The 27336-nt window shown below is 41.0% G+C and overlaps 1 protein-coding gene across 2 annotated transcripts in view; it reads right to left on the bottom strand.

Annotated features, from left to right (window-relative positions):
• Positions 1-15845, bottom strand: part of SPAG6 (sperm associated antigen 6) — a 60580-nt gene extending 44735 nt beyond the window's left edge. For both annotated transcript variants that reach the window (XM_069547414.1, XM_069547415.1), the window contains exons 1-3: positions 15646-15845; positions 15462-15557; positions 2568-2734 (exon numbers count right to left, since the gene is read on the bottom strand). In XM_069547414.1, coding sequence (XP_069403515.1) covers positions 2568-2734; positions 15462-15557; positions 15646-15670 — 288 coding nt within the window. In that variant the 5' untranslated portion in view covers positions 15671-15845. The remainder of the gene's footprint in view (positions 1-2567; positions 2735-15461; positions 15558-15645) is intronic.
• Between the last annotated feature and the right edge of the window lie 11491 nt (positions 15846-27336).

Below are 27336 nucleotides of genomic sequence, written 5' to 3'. Positions count from 1 at the left end.
CTAATTTTACAAGTCCGTAACCAAATATCTACTAAATCATTACAAAAATTAGAAGAGTTTTAAAGTAGCTTTCCATAGATTATTTTCTCATGATTGTGGAAAAATAATAGTGATACATTTCTTGTCATTACCATAAGCTGATTTGAATGTTTATTGCAGAATTTTCAAATTCACACTTTACTGAGCACCAACAGTTAGCATTAACTACAGTGCCTAGAATTCATACTCTTCTATCTCACTCCCCCTTCCTCTTAACTTCTGCTTCTCCAAATCTGTAACTCTCTTCTCTCCTGGAATGCCTCACCAAAAGAACTGCCAGAAAAGAAGAGAAGAGAAAGAAGAAAGGATGGAAGGAAGGAACGAAAGAAAACCTGGAGGGAAAAGGGAGGAAAAACCAAACCAGAGGACTTTGTACACATAGAGAAGAGATTAAATCTCATGTGAGAAATGGGTTAAAGGCCTGGAAGGGGAAGGAGACAGAAGCCTGTGAAGATGCTTCCCATTCTCACTTTCTCCTCACATGTGCCCTGTTGCTTTAACTAATGGCCACTCATTCACACTTAGAAAACCTTAGAGAACCTTCTATGTGAGATATCAAACACAGACCTTGCCCTCAGAGGAGCTAGCTAAGAGTCCAAGCATTTGATGATAGAAAGAACGCCTACAAGAAAAATACAATTTCTTTAACTCCTCCTAGAGATAAAAGTCATTAGCAAATGACTCTCCAATCTTGAAACAAAAAAAAAGGCACATTTTAAAGCAATTAGATGTTATGGGGAGGGAGGTGGGAGGGGGGTTCATGTTTGGGAATGCATGTAAGAATTAAAGATTTTAAAATTTAAAAAATAAAAAACTAAAATTAAAAAAAATAAAAATAAATAAAATACATTAAAAAAAGCAATTAGAATTTTATTTCATTTTGTAAAAAAAAAAATTGGCGATTTTAAAGTGTACAATTCAGTGACATTTAGTGCGTTCACAATGTTGTGCAACCATACCTATCCAGTTCCAGAATATTTTCATTCCTCCAACAAGAAATCCCCTACATTAAGTAGCCACTTCTCACTCCCCTCTTCCCCCAGCTCCTGGCAATCATTAATCTGTGTCCATCTCTATGGATTTGCATTTTCTGGATATATATATAAATGGAATCATACGATATGTAGCCTTGTCTGGTTTCTTCCTCTTAATATAAATTTTTCAAGGTTCATCCATGTCGTAGAATGTACCAGTACTTCACTCCTTTTTATAACTGATAATACTCCATTGTATGGATATATAACATTTACTTTATCTAGTCATTCTTTTGGCTATTGTAAATAATGCTGCTATGAACATTTGTGTTCAGGTTTTGCTTGAACACCTGTTTTCAATTCCTTTGGAAATATAACCAGGAGTAGACCTGCTGGGTCATATAGTAATTATGTTTATCTTACTGAGGAACTGCCAAATTGTTTTCCATAGCAGCTGTGCCACTGTACACAACTTCTCCACATCTTCAATAACACTTGCTATTTTCCTTTTTTTTTTCTTTCTTTTATTTGTTATGGCCATCCTGGTAGGTAGAATGCTGGCTCTTCACAGTTTTGATTTTCATCTCCTAATGACTAATGCCATTGAGTACTTTTTCATCTTGGCTCTTAGTACATTTTCTTTGGATAAATGTCTGTGTGAGTCTTTTGTCCGTTTTTTGATTGAATTGTTTGTCCTCTGGTTACACATGTGTAAGAAAGATAATTTAATCTTAAAGACATGTCAAGAAAGATACATCCCTAGGTTATGATAAATCAGCAGGATGGAACAAATAGGCAAAGACCCTACCTAGAGGAAGATCCTTAACTATTGTTAGGAACATAAAGGGAATCAGACAGGATGGGGAAAAAATGGAAGCACTCTTAGATGACCTTTAAAAGGCCTGACATGCTTGCATGCTTGGCAAAAAATGCTTTGTCAAACTTTCCCTTACATGCATTCTCCTTGCTTTCAAATGCTTCTCTTCCTCCTTGCTTCAAAGCTATCTCTTCCATTGCCTATTAACTAGATTCAGACAGTAAAGAATCTGCCTTCAACCCAGGAGACCTGGTTTCGATCCCTGGGTTGGGAAGATCCCCTAGAGGAGGAAATGGCAACCCACTCCAGTATTCTTGCCTGGAGAATCCCATGGACAGAGGAGCCTGGCAGTCTACAGTCCATGAGGTGGCAAAGAGTAGGACTGAGCAAATAACACAACACTACTGTATATAACTTATCTGCCCAGGGTGCCATACATCTTTCGAAGACTGATCCTATAACTTGAATAAGACCATATATAAAAGCACTGCTATGTGTATAATTCCATTAAAAACTTTAATATGTTTTCTCCTATACTAACAGTAATGCAGAAAAGCTGTCTATTATCCCCAAAGTAAAACACCCTAAAGGTATTATTGTGTGTAGTTCAAAGAATTGAAGGTTGTATTAATATCCTAATAATTCTATGCCTACACACTTGCAATTGTACCCAAACTATCAATTTTTTTAAAATCCAAAACAAAAATCATATAACTGTGGTTTTAAAAAATTCTTACATTTTGTTCTGCCAGTGAATAAACAAGCTGTGGAAGAATATCACCCTTCACGACTGCTTCTGCCAGGTCATCATTATAATTAGCCAGTCTCCCCAGAGCCAAAGCAGCAGTCTGTTGAATTGTTGGGACCACATCCAGAAGAAGAGGCCTCAGCAAAGCCATTACGCCTAAGTTACAAGAAATAAGAAATCAGCAAATTTTAAATTAAAAAGCAAACATACCATTCAGCATATATGCAGATAGGAAAATGCAAAAGGAAATATCATTAAAAACAAGCAAACAAAAATCATCCACTAAAACCTAATAGGATATTAAGCAGCAGCCAACTGGACAAAGTATAGAATAATATAACCTGCAATTATCAAAGCAGCAGCCTAGTATGGAACTAAGAACGGCTTTGGAGAACCAGAGTTTAAATCCCTGATTTGGCAAACTCTAGCCGTGTGATGTCACGAGGAATGCAGAGAGAGGCTATAAAGCACACAGAGGCTAGAAAGCCTTCCTAGCAGGATTATGGGGGGTGGAGGGTGGAGGGGAAGGTATTGAGGAGCTGTGTTCCTCTGCCCTCAACCCCACGTGCCCCCCCCACCCCACCCCACCCTCGCCTCCCCACAACAGCCTTTGCAAACCCTATCTCTTTCAGGGCTCAGTTCAGTTCTTTCCTCTCAAGTCTTCTGGTGTTTTTTTCTCTGATTCCAACCAACTTAGAGTCTATTACAGAAATTTTATGAGGATCTATTTCAGGGCCAGGTGAGTTAGAAGGGCCATTTGACTAGGGCTTCCCATTCATAAAGGCCTGTAAATTCAGCTTTCTGACATTGTCTCTGAATAAATAAATTCTTTAAGATAAGGAAGTATGTCACATTACTAGCTCTCATTAATATTCATTCTAGGGTTGAATACATAGTAGGAATACCATCATCACAGCACAATAATAAAAGTAGCTTATATATTATTTTGTTAAGAACTTATTTTCTGTATCAATTCACTGAATTCTCATAACAAATGTATGAAGTAGGTCCTATTATCATGTCTGTTTTACAGATGTGGAAATGAAGGCTGAGAAAAATTAGGGAAATCACACAGCTAAAATGCAGGAGCCAGGTTACAAATTCAGACATTCTTTATTCATACTTACTAAAGAATACGTAAAACTGGATGGAAATAATATGGAAAATTGACGAGGTGGGGTAAATTATTTCATTTGGATCATTTTATTCAATATTCCAACTCTACATTAACTCTGCTGTGCTGTGTGCTCAGTTGTGTCCAACGCTTTGTGACCCCATGGACTGTAGATCTCCAGGTCCATGGAATTTTCCAGGCAAGAGTACCAGAGTGGGTTGCCATTTCCTACTCCAGGAGACTTTCTTTAGAATGGGCAAGCAAATTCTTTACCCCTGTGCCATCTTGGAAGCAACCCCTTAATTAAGGTGTTATAGTCTAATACTACAAAAAAAGGTGATGACGGAGTTCAAACTAGAACAAAGTGCCCCTTGACTTTTAAACTTAATTTACAGTGGGCTGTTCAACTTGCATGTTATTACATCTTTTGTTAAAAAATACCACTGTGACCTATAAAAGCAGATACATATTACCAATATTCTTTTGTAATGTTATATCCAGAAACACGTGAAATAGAAATAAAAGGAAAACACAACAACCTTTAGAATTAGACCAAAATAAGATAAACAGTACTATCAAATAACATAAACAGAGAATAAGGATGCTTATCACAGAAACATTTAATGATGTGACCTCTGGCTTTTCTCGGTTCCCAGTTTTCTTCGGTGATCCTTTTTCTGTCTAATTTGACTTGGTTAGATCCTTTTACAGAAGGCCACTGCTGCAAGTTTGCATCCTGCTTGGGCTGGTTAACTTTGCAGGCACACAGCCCCCCTTCTCAGGCCTAGGCCACAGCTCATGTTAAACAATTCAGCACGTCCATGTCCTTAAGTGTTGCTTATATTATTCTCTATACTTTTTACAGAGATAATTTCTGAAGTATCTCACAACAAACAGTTCAATGTGCAAAATAAGGTATTAGGATGACTACCAAACGTTAACATGATTCCTTCTAGAAAGCTGGATCTAAAACCAACCATTTGTTGATCTCTTCTTTGTGGTTGCTTATTACTTGATTCAAGTTTTTTAACAGTAGTATAATTCAGTGGCATGAAACACATTTACAATGGTGTGTAATCATTACCAGTATCTAGGAACTGTTAAACCACTTTCCACTACACTGAGCCTACATAATTTTAAACTCCCACCAGCAAAGTATAAGGGTTTAAATTTCTCCCCATCCTCACCAATGCTTGCATTTTATTTTTTTTTTAGAATAACCCGTCCTAGTAGCTATGAAGTGGTATCTCCTTGTGGATTCATTTTTATTTCCCTCTCACTAATGATGGTGAATGTATTTATTGAACATTTGTGCATCTTCTTTGTTGAAGTGCCTATTTAAGTCCTTTGCCCATTTTTTAATTGAGTTGGGGTTTTTTGTTGTTTTGTTCTTCAGTATAACTTGATTTTTTTAATAATGAACATGTACCATTTTAAGTAAAACAGGTCAAAACTCTAAAAAAGAAAAGCTAAATTTCTTAAGATATATTTAAAGTTTTATAATAAATATATTAATGAGGCAAAAAATATAAAGTGAAAATATGCTTAGAATAGTTTTAAAAGAATCATAAACTTGTTTTATGCTATTTTTTCCTGATGATTCTGGTATTCTCTTTTTTCTTCACTTGATAGAACTGTCTTTTGAAATATATATAGAAAATTAATCCATATTGGGTTATTAACCTAAAAGTTTTAATTAAATCTCAAAAACTCTGAAAGTTCTATTACAAAGTTCTATTACAACTTTCATAAAAAGTGGTGGGAGAAATTATAGAATAGCCTCAATCAACCTTTCCCTTATTTCCTTTTAATACAACATACATCTATCACTTGAATTTTGCACGCCAATTGCATATATAAGCCAGAGGAAAAAAGGTCAAACATTTCTAAAGACAAAATAATTTATTCTCATATTACATGTGTGTAATTTATATACCAAACTTTATCAAAATTTTATCAAATTCATGGTTATGAATTTGAAGAATGAATTAATCTATCTGAGTTTATACTTCTTATGCTTCCCAGGTAGCTCAGCTGGGAAAGAATCCGTCTGAAATTCATGAGACCCTGGTTCAACCCCTGGATTAGGAAGATCCCCTGGAGGAGGGCATGGCAACCCACTCCCATTTTCTTGCCTAGAGAATCCCCATGGACAGAGAAGCCTGGCGGGCTACAGTCCATGGGGGTCTCAAAGAGTTGTACATGAGTGAGCGACTAAGCACAATAAGCACAATTAATTATCTATTATTAGTTACTATATTTAGCTAGTATACCACAAGTCTCCCAGTGTTGGATATCTTCAGTTTGCTGTTTTAGCAATAAGATGTTCTACCCCAAAAAATATATTTCACTTGTCCACATACTCAAAGGAATTTTGCTGCTTTATATATTTTCTCCTCCCTTTTTCCACTTCATTTGGCCCAGCAAATATCAGGTCAATAAAATGACACATGATTCCTTTCGTTTCTATTCCTATATTCAATATCAAAGTTAGGCTTTCATGCAGATGCTCTGTCATATGCCCTTGTTCAGACAATGAGAATTTTAAAAAATTTGTAAAAGCTAAAGTTTCCATTTAAAATATCTGAATGAGGTCATTTTTACTAGAGAAAATATTGCCCAAATTTCTAGTCCTTGAATTGCCTCTTAGTGCTTCATAGTCTTCAATCTCCAGGAACATGTTTTTATCTCCTACACAGGCTAAGTATACTTTGTTATTCTAATTTCAGGTTTGTCCTAAAAATATAGATAATGCTACAAGAGGAACTGAGGAAAGGAAGGGAGGGAGGGAGCGAGGGGAGGAGGAAAGAGAGGAGCATATATAACGTAAAAGAAATATTTCCTTACCTGACTGTCCATTAGGAATCCATGGTGATTAATCCTTGGTGAGTGAATGCATGAAAATATAGAGTCCATAGGTTACAGCAGTCTGAATAACTGCTATAATATCTAATAAGACAAGGTCCTCAGTGAGCAGCTAATGAACTCACTGGGGTCTCCACTGAAGGAACCAACAAGTACTATCTAATATTATATCTAATAGTAAAAGTCATTCATATATTATACTCTGATATCTATAAGACAATTTTGTCTTCCCTATATAAATTCGTTAAATGGTGTGAAAATGTTTATGAAATTTAACCTATAGTCTAAATCTTTACAATCTTCCCCACCTCCAACTTTATAGCTTTGAGTTTCTTTTCTGTGTTTCTTGTTCCAGTGCCATACTGGAGACAGTGCTTCTATTAATAATACTTACATTGTTATCTAGTTTTACAAAAATAAAAACCTCATGGATCCTGCCCACAATTATTCATTCAAAAAATAGATCAAGGCTTACCAAGTGGCAAGAAATAGGGACCTCACAGATGAGTAAAGGCAGCTCATGCTCTCAAAAAAGTATTGGAGGAAATTATAGAATAGCCTCAACCAACCTTTCCCTTAATTCCTTTTAAAGTCCATGGGGTCGCTAAGAGTCGGACACGACTAAGCGACTTCACTTTCCCTTTTCACTTTCATGCATGGAGAAGGAAATGGCAACCCACTCCAATGTTCTTGCCTGGAGAATCCCAGGGACGGGGGAGCCTGGTGGGCTGCCATCTCTAGGGTCGCACAGAGTCAGACACGACTGAAGTGACTTAGCAGCAGCAGCAGCAGGCCTATCACTTGAATTTTGCTGGCCAATTGAATATATAAGCCAGGGAAAAAAAGGTCAAACATTTCTAAAGACAAAAAATATAACTCAGTCTCATATTACATGTGTATAATTTCTATACACATTACTTCAATTTGAGGTGCTGGATAAACACAGCTCAACTTTGTTCTATTGAAAGCAAGTCTCTGCAAACCAGGCCTTTGGATTCACTGAAGTCACAGTAAAGATTTCTGGCTGCCCTGGTGACTTATCTTCTTTGTTTTTTCTTTTTAAAATTGTAGTAAAATATACCTAACATTAAATTGACCATTTTAACCACTTTAAGTGCACAATTCAGTGGCATTAAGCACAGTTGTAATGTTGTGCCACCATCACCACTATCATTTCCAGAACCTATTCATCATTCCTAACGACACTGTATACCAATTAAACCATAGCTCCCCATATCCACCACTCTCAGCCTGTGGTAGTTTCTACTCTATTTTCTGTATCCATGATTTTGCCTATTATAGATACTTCATATAAATGGAATCATACAATATTGTCCTTTTTTGTCTGGCTTCTTTCACTTAGCAAAATGTTTTTAAGGTTTGTCCATATTGTAGCACATATCACAATTTCATTACTTTTTAAGACTGAATAATAGTGGTAAAGAATCTGCCTGCCAAAAAACAAAAAAAAAACAGGGAAAAAAAAATCTGCCTGCCTCCTTATCAACACAGGTTCGCTCTCTGGATCAGGAAGATCCCCTAGAGAAGGAAATGGCAACCCACTCCAGTATTATTGCCTTGGAAATCCCATGGATAGAAGGAGCCTGGTGGGCTACAGTCCAGGGGTTGCAGAAGAGTTGGAAACAACTTAGTGACTAAACAACAACAATATTCCATTGTGTGTACATGCATTTTGTTTGTCTATTCATGTGTTAATGAACACTTGGGTTGTTTCCACCTTCAGGTTTGTGAATAATGCTGCTGTAAACTTAGATGTTCAGATATCCATTTGAGTCCCTGCTTTCAATTCTTCTGAGCAAATAATGAGTCTGTTGTTTTCTCTTTTACATATATACCTGCTACACCCATCTGCCTGGAGAAGTCTAGAATGTTGGAATGAGGCTAGCACAGGGAAAAGAGAAGACATTGCTAAAAGGACTGCCTGCTCCCAGAGGTTTCATTGGTAATATCTGAAAAGGAAACTTTTGAAAGGCAATCAGTTCAAAAATCTATCTTCACATGTATATCTGTGGCTGAATTTTGTCAATGTATGGCAAAACCCACCACAATATTGTAATTAAAATAAATAAATTAATTTTTAAAAATCTATCTTCAGATGAAATTTTTGGTTTTACTCATACTCTGCCTACATTGTTTTGAGATAGTTCACTCTAAAAGATATGGATACAAAGATAATAATTAACAGTGATGGAGTGGAGAGGGGGGCTGGGTGTTTTGTTTTGTTTTGTTTTTAAATCAGAAACATAGTTTAGGTAATAGTTTCTACAACTGAACTCTGGGCATAAAACTTGAGTTTCGTGGCAGCAAAAGTAAAAAGAGAACCATTCTGCGAAATAAAAGGAAGCAGGAACAATTTTTTTCCTGAAATCATAGGGCTAGCTTGGAACATAATATTTAGATAAATAGTAAAAGATCAATTGAATGAAAGAGTATAACTTGGGGACTTCCCTGGTGGTCTAGTCTGTCAAGATTTCACCTTCCACTGCACGTCATGGAGGTTCGATCCCTGTCTTGGAAGCTAAGATCCCACCTGCCTCAGGGCCAAAAAACATAAAACAGAAACAACATTGTAATAAATTCAATAAAGACTTTAAAAATGGTCCATATAAAAAAATCTTTTAAAATAATTTTATATTTTAAAAATAACAGCAAAATGCACAATGTCTTCAATGATAGATTTTAAAAGTCATGGGAAAGTCTAAGTAGCTATTTTTAAACACGCCCTCAAAAAAAAAAAAGAGGGAATATTATTAGACTAAATCTACAAAGACCATGGAAAACTAATGTAATCTAGCATTTGTATACAATTAAACAGTGATTCTAACTCGACAGTGAGATAAAACTTAAACTATATAGAAAAGTGAACAGAGATAATTTCCTTTGGAAACACAGGCACACATACTCAAGCATAAATATCACTAGTTTTCACCTAGATTTTTAACAGAACTTGATTAAAAAATAAATTCTAAATTGAGCTGCCCTTATGAGCCTGGGGTGTCTGGTAAAACTAATACTTCACTTTGAAAATTAGGTAAGTCTGACTTGTGTTCAGATAGGCCAACTACAAAGCAAGGACAATTTTTTTCTCAAGGTACAGCCCTGGATTTCTCCTAGGACCAGTACATCTACTTAACAGAAATCCCAAAGTTTTGCTCCCCGTGAACGTGGAAGAAAAGTGCTTCACACAAAGTATGATTAAATAAAGAACAAAAGAAAGTGCTAAGTATTCGCTCACATCAATCAACCAACAAATATCAAGGACCTCCTTCTTCACTGAGCTTTACTTGACATGTTCTCAAAAAGCCCAGGAGGGCAGGCGGTCAGTCAGAGGGCAGCTGGCCTCTCTGGGTGAGGTCTCCCAGGTGCTCTTCTTGACGATGGCAGGTGTCAGTCCAACAACTCTCTCAAGTACTCTCTCTTGGTGCTCAACTTCCCGGGGATTAGACACTTTCTCTGGGTAATTTGAAAGAGCCTCTAGTTTGATAAAGCTTTCATTAGAAGTTAAGAGGAAGCCAAAACGTCTTCTAGAACTCTGAGGCCAGTTTAAGTGCTAAATGCAACTTCCATTTCCTCAAATCTCCAGGTATTTATCAATTAAAGTTACTCTCTGGCATGTGGGCCTCCACTCAAGGCCCCACAGTGGTCCTCGAGGAGACCTCAGAAGTCATTACACACAATTACTGAACAGTCGTTGGTGTCCAAAGGCCTGAACAGATGACGTATTTTAAAAGCTAACCCTGAGTGGAAATTCCCTGGCAGTCCAGTGGGTAGGCCTCCACACAGTCACTGCTGATGACCAGGATTCAGTCCCTGGTCTGGGAATTAGGATCCCACAAGCCACGTGGCTCAGCCAAAAAAAAAAGTTAACACTGAAGTTTATTTGAAACTCTTAGAACATCTATGAATGGTTTCCTGATATCTCAGGTAACACAGGAAGAGCACAAAGTCAGCTAGTAATACAGAAACAGGTCCTAGTTCCAGTTCGGCAACTAACTCACTCAGAGATGAGGGCAATTATCCAGTCTTCTTTGAGATTTAACCACAGTGAAGATGATACCTACTCTATTCACCTGAGCTGTTATAAGAATCTAATCTAAGAGATATGAAAACACTTAGAAAAATAATTACTCCTTCCTTCATCCTCTTTAAACATGCTGAACATCTGCTCTATGCTAAGCATTATGTTAAGCATAGAACTTACAGTTAGTAGAGAAAGGAGAAATTAAACTATTACAATTGTGATAAGGACTATGAAAGAGAAATGTTACAATCAGGGAAACATAAGAGACAACTCACTGAAAGGGCTCCAGGAAGATCTCCCTGAGGAATCAACATCTAAATAGAGCTATAAAGAATGAGTAGGAATTAATTGGGCAAAAAAGTATACGAAAAGGTGCTAGTCTGAGGAGCAAAGGCCTTGAAAAAACATTCAAATGTGAAGTTTTTTTAGAAAACACTGAAATAACTTTTCAAAGCCATTTAATCTGTGACATTAAAATTTAACCCACACAATGTGCCATTTCAAGAACCTACTCTTTCAGCTTCATGTACTGCTTGGATTTTTTTTTTTTTAATCATCCAGCTTTTCCTAGGAAAACAGTGAAATCCTAGTCCTGGTTGTATTATTTTCTACTTATGTACCAATGCTTAGATATCAAAACAGGAAATGTCCACATAGGAACAATGATTTGGGACACACAATAAAACTCTGAAAAATCTTGTTTATAGGACATACTAGGTGCATACAAGTTCAAAACTTTTATATTTTCCACTTAAGTAATATGTAAAAAGAAAAAAGAAAAAACCTCTATCACTATCCTAAAAAAAAAAAAACAACTCTATCTCTATCCTTAAAAATAGAAAAACACTCCCCCGTCACTAAAAAAAAGTGCTGTAATTATCATACATTCAGAACTATAAGATTCCTTTTATACTGGAAAAACATCAAATTTAAAGAGCATAACTCATTAAGTTTTTTGAAGTTGCTTTATTAATTATTTTTTCAGTTCTAAATTCCTTTAGAAAAGTAGTTTTTGTAGGAGAATCATGCTTCATGTACCTCCCAGGATGTGTTTTCAATACATCATAAATGCTTACCACAGGCTTTTCCTTCTCATGGAAACCAAAGTGCTAGATCATATCTGAAGATTTTCACCCTGTGCCAGACACATGTAATTTAAAAGCATTTTATGTCTACATGCATTACTTATTTTCTTGAATTATGAACCAAATAAACTGACTCAATTTGTAAATTCGCTTCATACAGGTGCATATTTAAAGTGTTAGGCAAACTTTTCTATTCCTACTCTTTTGAAAATATGCATAACTTTTGATTTGCCATGTTTACTGCTTGGGTATAGGTTATAAGCAAAATATTACAAAGTATTATTTTAAACTTTACCCCTACTTTTCTTATATAAGTAGCTGCTTCAGAAAAAGTTTATTTAACATGGCTTAGCAGTTTAAAAATCAAGTTCTTAGGGCTTTTATTAGCTTATTCTAAAAGACCTTCTAAACAACCAAAGAGTGGCCTGGCACTCCAGTATACCATAAAACATCTTTCTTATATTTTATAATTAAACAACCACTTCCAAATGCTGAAATTCTACAATTGGTACAAGTTCAGTTCAGTTCAGTTCAGTTCAGTTGCTCAGTCGTGTCTGACTCTTTGCAACCCCATGAATCACAGCACTCCAGGCCTCCCTGTCCATCACCAAGTTACTATGTATTATCTCTAGCACTGCAGTCAAGTATTACTAATTATTCAAAGAGGGGAAGTATTCAAATTCATTTTTAAATACCTGTAAGATTTAATGGCTCAGACATATAGGGTTTGAGGCTGCATAATGAGATTTTATAACAAACTTTTTAATGTTTTCATGTATGTTCTTTTGATTTAGAAAGAACAAAATCTCAATGAGGAAAAAAAATCCAGGTTATAGACACACTGTACACAGTTTTTCTAGTAAGTCAAACCTATTTTTGTCCAAATACTCTGAAGATATCTTGCAACACTGTGTTTTAAAATTACTTTGGACATAATTAATAGAGCAAATTATCTCACTGATACATCAAAAACACAATGAAAAAGATCAGAGATTTTTTAAAATGAAATAAAACTTCATCGATAATTTTCACCTTTAAGGTTCCTTTCATAGTCAATGAATTTAAAAATTCTTAACAAGTGAACCAGTAATTTATCATGATGTCTATATGGAAACTTTTTTCCCACTATTTTGGACCCATGATACATGTTTATTTAAACAGTTTATTACGGGAGAAAAGTGAGAAAACAAAACTCTCCCAGGTATAAAGACAGTATATCAAAGTCAGGAATAAAATGTACTAGTATCTTATGTTACCAAAATGAATACACTTGACTGGAAAAAAATTGATCAAAATATGTAATTTATGTACACATACTGTGGCTCATTCAGACGCATCTTAAATCCATAGTGATTTTTGAAAAGGAAATCACTTAAATGTTTAATTGACTAATAAGAGCAGTTTTCATAACAAAGCTTACAGGGTTTTTTAATATTAAAAGGATAAATCTATTGGAATATTCAATATCTGTCTCTATTTAAAGTTATTAAAGGGGTGCTTAAGTTGAATTTAGATAACATGAAGTATGTTAAAATAAGTTCCTCAGGGGAAAGAAAAATCTTACCATTCCATCCTAGACATCCTGGACACTCCTAGAAATACTGTTTAGCCAACTGTCTGGAGATCTCAAGGTCCAGTCAAGTTGACATAAAATTAACCATCTCAGGCTCTCACCAAGTGGAGATAATTTCAAACTTTATGCTATATTACTTTTGTATTCCATTCTTTTCTAAGTCAGACTGTAAGTGAAATAGCCACTGTAAGGTGGCTATTTAAGAATGTCATATCTAAGTCACTTATACTTTGGTGATGACTTAGCCTGTTTGTATTGATTAAATTCCATTATATATTCTACAGTGTATTCTTAGGGGAAGAGATAATCTGTCACTCTTACATTAAACATGATATTCTGTATCTTAATAGTTATCTGTACAATCTATATTTCAGCTATCAAATTTCTAAAATAATGTCAATCATTTTCCCTTTTTAAGAAATCACACTTTTGTTTAGCTGTATATATACTGTCCAAAAAATCAAATACTCGTAAATAGCAAGAGTAGGACTGGAAGGAAAACAATCCCTCAAAAAAGTGCATTCAAAAAATGTACCAGGCTCTAATAAAATTAACATAGTCAGTGTAAATGAAACACTGTATGTCCCAGCACTGTGCTGGATACTTTGAGAATATATGCGCATGCACACAAGCACACACATACACATGCAGAAGAAAGGAAATGAATCCATGTGAAACAACTGTAGAACAAAAGATTATCAGCTTTGAAAATTTCAAATGGAGAAGGGATGAGTGGTTGCCCAAAGTTAGGGAAAAGAGAGAGGTAGGTGTGATTATAAAAAGGCATGACAAGAGATCCTGTGGTGATAATCTCTGACTATAATGGTGATGGATACACACAGTATAAAATTATATAGACCTAAACACACACATACACACACTAGTACAAAGAAAACTAGGGAAAATTAAAAAAAAAAAAACATGATGGATTGTTATCAATGTCAATATCCTGGATCACACTACAGTGTTGAGGCACCTGAATTCTCTGTATTGTTTCTTACCACTGCATGTGGATGTACACTTACCTCAAAATTAATAGCTTTTTAAAGTGATTATAAAATACACCTTCCCTATTCTAACTACACTCCTTCCCACCCCCCAATAAAAGCATACAATGAATAAGCACAGAATCCCTCCCAGTGGCAATAGAAATTTCCACCTAGCGTAGTACTAATTCCCCTCAAAGAAACCCAGAGTAAACAGTGTGTCTAAAATTCTTGCCCTGGAAATATGTTAATTCTCTTCTAATTCCATGTTAATTTAAATGAGTTTTAAAGATCATAACCCATAAATTGGAGGTTTCTGATGACAGCAGCAATAAAATGCTACCTTCAGGTAGTGGCGGAATCATCCTTAATCAGACACAGAGGATTGAGAGAGAGAGAGAGAGAGAGAGAGAGAAAGAGAGAGAGAGAGAGAGAAGGGACCACCATTATGTGAAAAGGTAAGGAGAAAATCACACACACATAGCACACACATTCCTCCTCTGCCTGTAGAATCTACGTTAAGTTCGGATCAAGACGTGGGATAAGAGCACCACTAGAGATTTCTCAAAGGTAGGTCTCTGCCTACTTGGAATCTCTTGGAAAAGTATTCAAGCATATCTTTGCTCTTTCACCAACACTAGGCGAGAAATAACGTATCAACCGCTCTGGAATTCCTTTGGTGTGAGAAAGTCAAGTCGAAGGTGATCAAACGCAGGGCATCCGGAAAAATGGGGCTGATTAGGGTAGGTTCACGTTCACATAAAATGACTTCCAGGCAATTCGTACTGTCTTGACTTTCAATCTGACACTTTCCTAGTTGCGATAAAGATGGAAATAGGAATGCCTGGCCTCTCTCATATCCATCTGGAAACTTGACCCGCAAAGAGCCGCGAAAGAGACGGAACACTTCTACCGCCTCCGCGGGGGATTGGGGCAATTTAGGGACGCCATCCTCCGTCCCCACCTCTCAGCTCCCTGACAGCCCAGCCAGCAGGGGAGCGGGGAGACGGGGACTTGAGGCGAGGCCAGGGGACACTGGGCGACGAAGGGCCTAGGAATATGCGGTGAAGGGCGAGGCTGAGAGGAGGGCCTGGGGCAACCAGGAATGGAGATTTGGGGAGAGAACGGGGCTGCAAGGGAGGCAGGACCCGGTTGACGCGCGACGGGCGAGGCGAGGCCAGGGGTGCGGAGCGACGCGGGTGCAGGCTGAGGGCTCACCCGCGTTCTGCAGCGTCTCAATGTTTTGGGGTCTGGTCGCCAGCTCCGCCACCATCTGGACGAACTGGGTCCGGGCTTTCTGGTACTGCTCGAACACTGCGGGGAGAGACACAGGCTGGAGAGCGCCTCGCGCGGCCCGCGGGCTCCGCCGTCCTCCCTCCCCCGTCGGGGCGCCCGGGCCTACCTTGCAGCACCTGCCTCTGACTCATGGCGCCCTCGTCTCTGCGCCCGTCACCGGCTCCTCAGTGCCTGACTCGACAGCGCCAGGCCTGCGAGTCTATGGAGCGGGCAACCGCGGCTACAGCTCGGCCTCCGACGGCAGAGACTCTCTCTATGTACCCGCGTCTCCCGGGCAACCGACCGGAACCGGAACGCGGCCGTCTCGCGGCAACCGCAGTCCCCTGCGTGACGTCACGGCGCGGTGCCTGGGCGCCCAGCGCGGTCGGCTGCCTCAGGTGGGGAGCTCCGCCTGCGCGGCACCCCGGACTCGCGGCGCTCTCCCGGCAGCCGCGGGAGCCGTGCGCCGTCGAGGGTCACACCTTCTGGGCACAGGCGTCCTCCAGGAGGTCAGAGAACTTCACAAACCGAACCCAGACTTGACTGCGGCGGGGCGGGAGGGAGCCTCACGAGCCAAGGGAACTCGAGCCTAGTGCGGCGAGACAAGCAAACTGCCGCGGTGGAGTCTCCTGGGATTCGACAGTCGAGAGAAATCTCACATATAACACTGTGTTATCTGATAAATACATTACTGTCAGTGCTGCCTTCAAGTCAAATATTTTCCCCTTTAGTCCAGCTTTTATATACTGGTCATTTCAGGTTTGAGGATTCTTAGAGGGTCAGGATACCTCTGTTCATACACCTAATTATAATGTATTGAAAGCATGTAATTAGCAGTCCTAAAGATTCATTGAGAAAAGCAGACAAGGAAACAATATCATAAACGTCTTATCTTCCATGACTTTTCCAAATTACGACCAACTTTGCTGCTTCCTTATTTTTATGAGATTTTAAAAAAAAAAATTTGTTTTTGTCTTTTAAATGTAGACTTCATTTGTCGCTGAAGGACGTTTCCAAAAGGAGAGAGAATCTTTACCTGGAAAGTCTTGATTCAAACTATCATAATCAGACTTCTCTAGTTGCAATAACTTTCTTACCCAGTTTCTTTTAACAAAAGTTAGGTAGTCTATCACTGGTTTCTAGCTGGTCTGAAAACTGTATACCAAATGTTTCAATGACAGGTGTCAACTTTAAATGTTCCTCCATCAGAAACTACAATTTCGCCAGATGTCAAGGGGATAGTCACAGCTGCTGCTGAGTAGTGCCAAGACAGGAAACTTCTTGATGTGTCTTCTTTAATAGAAGGAAACATGCAAATTTAGCTGGTTCTCATATTTGGGATAAGTCCTATATAATAATCTTTGAAATCTCACTCTGACTTGAGCTCTCTGATGAAGTCTTGGTGTTTTCTGAAGCCCCAAACAGTTGTGGAATGGACCAGCAATCAGAAGAATAAGTATGTTCAGCGGGATCCCTGCTACCCTCAGAACAGGTGCATGTCTTTTGCTTCGAAGTTCAGAAGCCAGTAATACCCACAATCCCTTTACTTAACCCTGAGATATCAAGTCTAATAGTGATTCTCATGTTTCCCTAAGGAAACAGATCTTTTAAAATTAAAGTTTTGGTGTGTACTAATTTAGAGATGGGAGGGGGACAGATTGGACAAATAAAATGGCAAACAAACCTTCATTGTAATTTTATTTTCAGTTCCTTGTTGCATTATGAAAAAAAAATTCCCCTTAAAACTAAAAGGTTCTATGTTTGGTTTCAGTCCTTTAGCAACTCGAACTCCTAAGCGACTACAGCTGCCATTTTTAGGAATTGTTTTTACTGTGTATTTTCCACTTTAAAAGCGTTGAGATAAGAGCCCAATAGTGAAAAAAAAGTCTAAACCTGTAAACATGACAGTCTACTTATGGAACACCTCAAAGTTTGAAAACTTAAGTTAAATGGAATATAAATTATTTTTAACTATAAATTCTGAGTATTTGTCATTAACAGTGTCTGTGTTGTTCCTGATAAAACTGTATTGTTCCTGATAAAACACAATATAGAATTCTTACTTTATATCTGAAATTGGACAAACTAAAGAAGCTAGATCTTTGCTCTTTAGCTTTCTTTTTAGAAGTCTTTAAAATTAAATGGAGAAATGTAACATAGATTAATCATAAAACTGAAAAGAATTGTTAGTAATTCAAATGTAAAATATGGCAAAAGTGGAAGATTACTTTTACTGACAGGAGTATAATTTCTGACCCACTTTTGAACTTACTAACTTTAAAATAAAATACCATTGTTTTACAATGTTAATTGTATGCCCCAAGATGACATACACACTTCTAACAGTTAAGTAGTGAGAAAGAAAACTATTCAAAGGGATATTTCGATTTTTAAAAAAGAAAAGGTGCTATTAAGATTACTCTTCTAAAAGTAACAGGTGACTTTAAATACAGATCTACAATGTACTTGACACAGTAAACTATATGTTTGATTGAGAATGAAACATATTATCTGAATTAACTTGCAAAAATGTTTCCATGAAAGATTTGTGTGGAAAACTTTGACCCCTTTTGTATAAAGCTAATCACATGTAATTTCAAAATCATTTTTGCATGTAGTTTCTCTTTTTATGAAAATGAGATTCAAAAAAGACAACATTCTAAAGCCAGTTTAAAAATCCTGTTGTTCCTCTTTAAAAATCTGCCTTGGGAATTCAGAAAAACCCATTATCATGGGAATATATTCTACACATGGCTAGAAGAAATTTTACTAATTTTAACAGACATGTTCTTTTCTTAGTTTCTAGATGAATTTTAAAAGTTAAACTTTATATATACTAATTAGATGTTAATTTGATATAATATCCACATTTTGTAAACTGCTTCTAGATAAATCAAGTGTATATATATATTTCCCTCCCAAGCCAAAAACATTAAATATCAGTGTGTGCCACACACTACAGATAACAGAATGTACCTGTCTTCTAGGACATGAAATCTAGTGGGAAATAAAGACATCTGAAGAAAGTTTAATTCATTAAATAAGCATATACTGCAGCCTGCCTCGTTTTAGGACTATAATTGCACTCAGTGCTGTAAGTGCTTTGGAAACAAGAGGGATTTAGGGTGACATAGGGGAAGAGGTGAGAATATCTAAAATATCACTTTAATAAAAGGTGTCTTGTTTTTAAAAAAAATTAGCTGACTTTTAGGTATGAAATCTCCTTTCCTCCTTCCCCACAACCCAGAAATTAAAAACACAATGGCAGTACTTAATATGCATTCATTTAGCAACTGCATGTAATTTTTCAAGTTATAAGAATACAACAATCATTTTGCCATGTAAAATCTAAAATTAATAACTCCATATATACATACTTGAATGAAAAATAAAGGTATTACATACCCCATAACCAAGTTAGTTTTCTCAAAATATTATCTGTAATGATGAAAGCAAACATATGACATCTTAAATGTTGCTCTGCTCCTCTTTTGAGAAAAAACCTCAGGGGTTTACGTTTGGATTTCAGCAGACCAACCAGTTGTGCCATCAAGTTGGTCAGCAAAAGCAGAAGAGACTCGGACACTTCCATCCAAGATGGGAAGATTAACATTTCTATGAAGGTGTTGCGGTGGTGTCTCGTTTCCTATCATTTGCTTTCGAAGCCTTTTAAAGGCAACTCCTTATATTTTAAACTTTCAAGTTTTCACGTTTCTTTGTATTAAGGCCAATAAAATGTTTAAATGTTTGATAGATTGTGCTGGCCCCAAAGTTCTAAAGATATGCCTGTAATGGCTTCCTTTTCTAGTAATTCAGTGGATGCTGAGATTGAACTCAGCTTTTCCACTACCAAAGTAAACATCATTAGGAGGAAATTCCACACACGAATAAGTTCACCTCCAAAATCACCATATAGCACAAAGTGATTTAATTGATGACTAATAAATCTGAAATACAGCGTAGCACTTTCAAAGGCAATGAGACACCGCACAAAAGACAAATCATTGCTGCTTGATGTGTGTGTGTGTTATGTGAATATCTTCTTTTTAAAGACTTATGTGGGTTTTCCTTTAAGATTGTACCCAAGCCGGGCACCACCAGATACCCTCTAGGCGCCTTTCCTTATTGTCTGTCGGCCACTCTTCAGCATTCCCCAGACCCCCTACCCCTTGAAAATCTTGGTCTTGTTGGACTCACTCAAGCAAGGTCGGTACTATTCCTTTTCCATCTTTTTATTAGTACAGGACTCCAGAGATAAAAGATGGAAGATGCCACAAAGGGGGAAAAAAAAAAAAAAAAAACACCCTGGAGCCTCACCAAGACCCCGTCTGGGCCAAGACCCAAGAGACGCAGCTCACGCATCCCTCAGGTGCGGTCCTGTCAGGCCCGGGGAAGGTTCTGGACCGACGCCGCAAGGCTGGGCGCTGGCGGGTGTCCGCGCGCAATGGGCGCGGGGTGCCCGGCTCGACGGCGCTGGCCCTGGCAGGCGACTGCGTTCAGTGTGGACAGTGGGGTGTCGGGGCCTCAGGGGAAGAGATGACGGCGATGCTCCACAGATGTCCTCGGCTTTTCCTTTAGGCCGAAGTTTCTCAAACTCCCAACGGGCATCTTCGCGGACTCCGCGCGATTCTAAACCGGGGAGGGGGCGCGTGAATCGGTTGGGGTCAGGCCGTCGTCTGAATCAGAAACCCGCCAGGTCCCTGCCGTGGGTTGCTGGGATGGGCCGAAAACGCGGTGTGGGGGCGGCAGGGCCGGGAGAAGCTTTGCGTGGAAAGGGCGGGGGCGCCCGGCCCCAGGGCTCGAGTGCGAAACCCCGCGCAGGCTCCGCACCGGCGGCGCCCCTTCCGCGGGGCCTACGGGGGCGAGCTAGCGGGCAGGTCCCCTGTTCCGACTGACTCGGGGCCCCGCAGGCCGGTGGCCTGGGGAGGGATCCGGAGGGAGAAGGGCCGTAGATGCCGCCGCCGGCGTCTGCTGGGGGCGGGTTGCAAGATGAAGGCCCGAGTCCTTTCGCTTTGCTTCCCCGGGCCAGGCATCCAGCAAGCACCGCAGCGCTGCGCGGGCTCTCGCGGCGGGGTCCCGGCCAGAGCCTCCCCACGGCGCGGCTGACCCGTGGGCCCCGGAGTGGTGCAGCCAACTCACAGGGGCTAGCCCGGTGCGGGCGGAGGCTGGAACCCCGGGAGCAGAGGCCCCGCAGCGCTGCGCGGCCAGAAAAGCTCTTGGCGGCCGCTCAGGTCTGCCCTGCTTCCCCTTGACTTTCTCCTGCCGGGACTTTAAAAAGAGAGCCCGGTTGGCTGGAGAGGTGGGGATCCGACTCTCTTTGCCTCGAGTGGAGTGTGGGAATCCTACACCGCCCTAAATCGGCCAGCTTCCTAGACCCCGCGGCGCGGGCCGGATCCCGAAGGCGGGGTGAAGAGCCCAAAGCTTACTTTAAAAAAAAAAAAAAAAAGAGCGACTTACCGCGCATGTGCAAGCCTTTAAAAAAATTTTTGACGTCATTTCGCTACATCAAATCCCAAGCCAAAATTTCCTGCTCATTGATTACTCAGAAAAATAACTGTATGCTCTGCTTCCTAAGAAATAGTGCAAAAGTACAAAGAGAAGGTGTTCAAGGTTTCTGCTTTCGCAAAATAGCACAGGCTGTCTATCCACCCTGTTCTTCGGTTCTTCCCCACATATTATCAGAGCCGAGAGGTAGCTCCGCTAAAATGTAGGCTAGACTTGGAAGTCTCAGTGGCACAGCTTCCCATTTTTTAAGTGGAAATACTTGCGCTATGATTTGCATCCTCCTTAGTCCAAGCAAGCTATGCAACTCCTGCCATCTTTTTAAAAAAAACATTTCAGAGGAAACACCTGAATATGGCTAAAGCTGAATTACTTTACCTCCTATTTCAGTGTTACCTCATATTTATTTTTTAAAGCGAAGAATAAAGGTTCTTATATGGACAACATAAGAAAAAATTAATGACTACCTATATAAAGAAAATGGTAATGCTTTTCCCCTTAGTAAGACAGGAAATGAATTGTAAAGAAAGACTCTTTACTCAAGAAGTGATTCCCCCCCCCCCGCCGTGAAATAATAATAATTGCCTATCATTTTGATTTTAAGTGAAGGGTGAAGGTCTTGGAAGTTTACAAAGTTTGTAACGTCCGTGTATTTATGGTCAAATTCCAAAGAATCAAATTTACTAAGACACTTTTGTCTTAAAGAATGCTTTACAATACTAAGGACACCAAATGGAGACAAATTAAGATGGAGATTTCTTGTAGCACAACTGGATTAAAAAAAACACTGATTTTTTTAAGTGATGCTTATGCATTTGCTTTAACTGTATGGCAAACATTTAACAGTGGTACCAATTGATATCAATTTTCTTTCTTGGAAAGGGTATTCTCAGAACCCACTGCAGATCATCATAATAGAATTGGTTGCACTAAGGTCTGTCTTTAAGTTTAGAGAGCCTATACAAATTGTGTGTATTAAAGTTCATGAAAAAGCATTTCCTTAAGCCTATTTTAAAGGTTGCCTGTATTATTCTGTTGTAAACTTACTTTATTCTAATGAATTTCCTTAGAATTTCCTTTTGGAGAAGTGTTCTCCAAAGTGATCATTTTAATTGGTGACTAACTTAAGGAGAATGATTATTTGGTAAAAGGGAGTGGGGTCCCTTGGGTCTGGTAGCCTCTTTCTCATTAGAAAATGATGGGATAGTTTAAAGAGAACCCAAATGAAAATATTTTAAGATAACTGTCATGAGGCATATTTAGAAAGAAACAGCTGGAAAACACATTTTCCCAAGCTTACTCTAACTTCTTCAGTTACACTAGAAAACAAACTGTAATAAATCATGTTCAAAGGGAAGCACTCTCCTGAGTTAATTACTGATAACATTAATTTTCTGATTCAGGAACAGCTAGATGTTTTCTAAACATCACTCAATTTCCCCAGTACCATTTTATACTTAAGTATTTTGGATGAGTGTTTATTGAACTTAGGAGTTTTGTTCAGAAGGCTGAAGAGGAGTCAAAAATTGCATGGTAGGATTCTATAGAAATGTAACCAATTCCAATAAAAAGTCCTCTGTACAGAAGTACATTATGGAAATGACGTGGTTGTCAGACCTAATTGCTTGGCTTTTGAGTCCTCAGAAGAAATTCTACAGCCTTAGGGGGTGTAGACTCAAAAGCAGCAGCATTTCTGGTTTCAGTTTAAATAAAACAATGAAATCCATCATTATTCAAGTCAATAGCGATAATTCACATGAATATGAATGCACTTTGATCTTATCCTTCAATTCTTTGAAAGACACAGTCATAATGAAAAAAGGAGATAATCTCTTTAACTTGGTCCAAAGCAAGTTGTTGGAGCTTTTCTTTCTTGAAAGACCGTAGAAAGGAACTTTTCACTAAAGCCTTGCTTTCCTATTTTTCAGGTGGTGGTGGGGGTGTTTGGGCAAGCTACAGGTCATTATGTTGCCTCTAGGAATCAAGTAGTGTTAACTTTCTTTGAAGTAAACTGTCTGATATCATAAACTTGACATTTTCTGAAGCTTAAAGGTGAACCTCTGATAACATACCTAAGAGGCATTTTAGGAGATTTGAGTTTACCATTAGGTATGATTAAAACATATTAACTATTTGCAGTACGTTTTAAAGATTAAGTTAAATAGGCTATTTCACTGTGCATTGTCTTAATAGATTTGCAGTATCCAATACTAGCCCCTTAAGAGTTCCTGATGAACTGTGAAGACAGTTAATGCCATGCCTGTCCCATATGAAAGTCACTTTAAAATATCCTCTTATGCCTATTTAACCAATTTCCAGACACCTTTGGTGGGAAAATAGCAAAGTTACAAGTTCTTGTCATTCTTAGAATTCTGGAAATATCTGTCAGATATTTTCTAATACAATCACCACATTTGAAATATAATTAAGTAAAAAATATGCATGAGTGAGGATATCTGATTAGTACCACTAGCTTGGAAAATGTTTACCTTTTCATTGGAAAATGTTCACTTTTTCATTGAGTCCATGAAAGGCATCCAAGCTTTATAGTAGCTGTTAAGTTTTATTTCTCATAAGGGTTGTTGAACTTCAGGAATCCTCTGGAAATTCAGTAAATATTTGTTGAGTTATGTTAAAAGGACCCTGGAGCATGCAAAGATAAACAGGATAGGTGCTTGTCCTGGAGGAGCTTTAAACTTAATTTCAGCACATCTGTGACTTACATTAAATGTCAATCTAGGAAGAACACTCCAACTTAATGGCTTTTGAAAACTGGGACATTTGGTAAGAACGATGAAATTTGGCAACGCACCTGTTTCCTGGGTTATCCTACTAGCTTAATCAAGAGATTGTGCTGGATACTCTGAAGATATTTCTTCAATAAAAACCTCTTTAAAACATTAACAAGAGTTCTTTAAAAAATTAAATCAATGTCCTAGAGCCACAGATATTAGAAAAGGCAGAAAGATTCCTAAGGGTTAATGTCAATTATTTTCTTTAAGCATCAGACCACTCAGTCCTCATTACCAAGGCTGGTGTGGTTCATCAAATGAAATGAAGGAGAAAAAAAGTGCTCCATCCACTTCTGTAAAAGACAAGTATATGGAGGTAATGTTGGAAAGTTATATTATGAATTACATGCAAAATATTCGTGGTAGACAAAGAAGAGGGAAGACGGTACGGTTTGCCTGTGGCTCTAACCCAGAGGGAAGCCATCGCTACCAAGACCAAACACAACCCTTAGCTCTTTGTGTCGATGTTACTAAAAAGGGAGTGGGCGTCTTGTCTTGACTTCTTTCTTTACCACTATCCTTACTGATGATGTCGAGAAAAGCTTCTTAATGGACTGGCCACTGACAGAATTTCGGCTCAAGTTGGAGACAAGGGCACCTGGGGCTGGGACCAAGCCGAGCGCCAGGATCCCGGGGGCTCAGGTGCCGGCTCAGCACCGAGCTGCAGTGTGCTCCGAGCCTATTTGTCTATTGTCTGCGTGGGGGCAGGGCCGAGCCGGGGGAGCTTGCTTTCGAGCGGAGCTGTGGGTCCCGGAGGATGAGGACCCCGGGGCGGGGGCGGGAGATGTCAGCGAGGGCAACCCCCAGGGTTCTGAATGCTAGACACCGAGATGTACGAGGCGGCGGCGGCTGTATTGGCGGCTGCAGCCTTGGCTGCAAATCGCCGTCGTGTGGTTGCTACTGGCAACCGAGCCTCTGCCGAGCGCGCAGCCCCGCAGCCCCTGGAAGGAAGGTGGCAAGGGGAAGCGGCGGCGCCGCGGCCGTGCCGGCTCCGCATCTCGCGGGGATCGGGTTCCCTCCAGCGCCCCGCCATCCCTTCGGGCTGTGACGCTAGTAGGGCTCCCCTAAAGGGCTCTTGGGTCGGGGGTGTCTCTGCCTCGGGAGCGTCAAATCACTGGTGTCCTCCGCGAATGCAACATGGCAGCTCTGGCTCGAAGACTGGGGGCTCTTCCAGTCGGCCGGGGTAGGCGGGGGCCGCGGACTTCCCAGGGCGCCCGCCGGCTCCCTTCAGTCCTCGGAGTCCGCACTGCCGGTGCCCCCCGCCTCCGAGCTGGACCCAGCCAAAGGCAACCGCGCGCGGACTCGCCTCGCGCTCGCCCCTCGGCCCTTTGTTCTCCACTCGATAGGCACCTCGCGGTTCGGGGGCTTTTTACGGTGACCCTCGAAGACAGGGTGGCCCAGGGTGACGCCCGCCGAGGTCCTGAGACTCCCGAGAGGTGTTTACCTCCCCCGGGTCTCTGGAGGGCGCCGGGCCGAGCTGGAATCGCGAGTCCGGGAGGCTAACCCGACACTTAGGGAGGAGCCGCCTCTCGTCGGGTGCGTCCCTTCCCGCCAGGCCTGGCCCGCCTTTCTCTTCCTTGCTTCCGAGAGGTGTGAGGCGGAGAGCCCAGAGCTGGGATGCGGTCCCTGCAAAAAAGACAATGCCCATCACCGCCCCGCCAAGGAAATGAGATTCTCCTCGGGGGAGAAAGCTTCGGGCTCGCAATCTCGGGGAAATCGGGGAGGAAAACACTCGTTAGTCCTACGCTGGGCGCCACCCCTCATCACACTAGCTCTCGGGCGTTCGTGGAGGCCAGTGGAGCCGGAGGAAAGGTCCCCGCCCGGGGTCGAGGGAGAGCGGAGCCGCCGCGCCCTCCACCAGAGGTGGGGGAGGGAAGTGGATCCCTGGAGACTGGCGGGGGGCGGGAGGTGGGCAGGGGAAATTTGCATCTTTAAGAACTGCGGTTCCGAAACAACCGTGCCACGTAGACCAGCCAGTTGTGAAGTTAAGCACAACGTGCTACAGAAATACCGAAATTCGCCACCAAATGGCGGCCCCTGCAGTCTGCGCCGATAAAGAGGACTCGCCGGGTGTCGCCCATTTTAGGCCGCTTTCACTTCTCTGCAGTTACCCATACCCCTCTCCCCAAGCCGTCCCTCTCTCTCCCGGTTTTTGGGCGCACGTGGGAGTCCTGGGCCAGAAAAGCGTTTCTGCCCCCAGGGAATCAGGCAGGCGCGGACTCTGCAGGAAACCGCTGCGTCCTGGTGGCTGTCAGAGGCGACGTCCCAACCTCCGACCGCCAGATCCTCTGCCCCGCGGGGGTTTCCTGGCCGCCGGACCTTCCAGTTTTGCCCTGGCCGGAGACCTAGGCGTTGCCTTTGGGTCCCGAAGTGTGGTCCTTCGCACAGATCTTGAGATTCCTGTCGCGCGGCCACTCACTTCCTCGACACTATCACCTGGTCAAGTTTCCTTCCCAGGGTATTAAAGCCCGTTCCACCTTTTAGACAAGTTCGGCCTGTTAAGAGGGTTAAGGACTCTCCCATCGGCCTTTCCAGTCCATGAAGCTCAGCCTTTAGGAACCCCCAGGATGGCAGTTTTATATTGATTAATAATTTGGCTTACAATTTTTTTCCAACAAAACCCCAAACTCCAAGGACACCTTGTTATTGAAGGGGCAAGAGGATAGGGATTGAAGCAGCCACAGGGAGAGGGGCAAAGCGAGACAATGATCTGGAATGGCCCCCGTAAGGATGCGCTTCTGAGGGCTTTGCACGCGAAGCCGCCGCCTCCTGGGGACATAGGACAGGGGGCCAGTTGCCGCGCCTCGGTATCCCGCTCAGTGGAAAAGCTTCGGCCGGACGGGGGCCGCCTTGTGAGGTCGCACGCACCCGGGTGTCGCCGCAGCTCGCCACGGGGTCCGGACTTGGAGAAAGGACTTCGTTTCCCCTTCTCCCCAGCCTGCTAGGGCCTGAGAATCTAGCTTTCAAAATTGGCGGGAGCGGAGTCCGCCGAGCTGCGGGCGGCGCGAGGCGAGCGGCGCACGCGCAAAATGGCCTCCCTGTGCCCCGCGGCCTGGGCTCGCGAGCCGAGCAGGGCCGAACCCCACGGCGTGATCCCAGGCGGAGGGCTGGGCTGCAGCTCTCTGCAGTCCTCAGAGTGCTGCTAGTTAAAAAATGAAGCGGGGAGAAGGGTCGTTTCCTCTTTAACCCGTCCTTTCGGTGAATGCTCCCTAATTGGGAAGGCAGGTCATTTACCGGGAAAGGAAGGTCATTTTCTCCAGGCGGGCGTCCTGTGCCCTTTCCACCCGATACCTGAACAGAAGAATCCTTTTTCTTTCCTTTTCTTTCTTTTTTAAAGCAATTGCTCTTTCCAGCCTAATTACCCTCGCCCCCGCTTTATGTTCCAAGCCGCTTCGTGCGCTCCTCTCTTCGGCTTTCTTTGAATATTTCCACTCCTGGGGGCACTTAGACCTAAGAAGACTGGAGCCCCTAGATCGACATCGCCGACTCCAGTCACCTCTATATCCGTCTCTGTAATTTTCTCA

This window comes from Ovis canadensis, chromosome 13 (genome assembly GCF_042477335.2).
Source record: "Ovis canadensis isolate MfBH-ARS-UI-01 breed Bighorn chromosome 13, ARS-UI_OviCan_v2, whole genome shotgun sequence".
NCBI classification, from domain to species: domain Eukaryota; kingdom Metazoa; phylum Chordata; class Mammalia; order Artiodactyla; family Bovidae; genus Ovis; species Ovis canadensis.
This window is presented reverse-complemented; position numbering and strand designations above follow the sequence as displayed.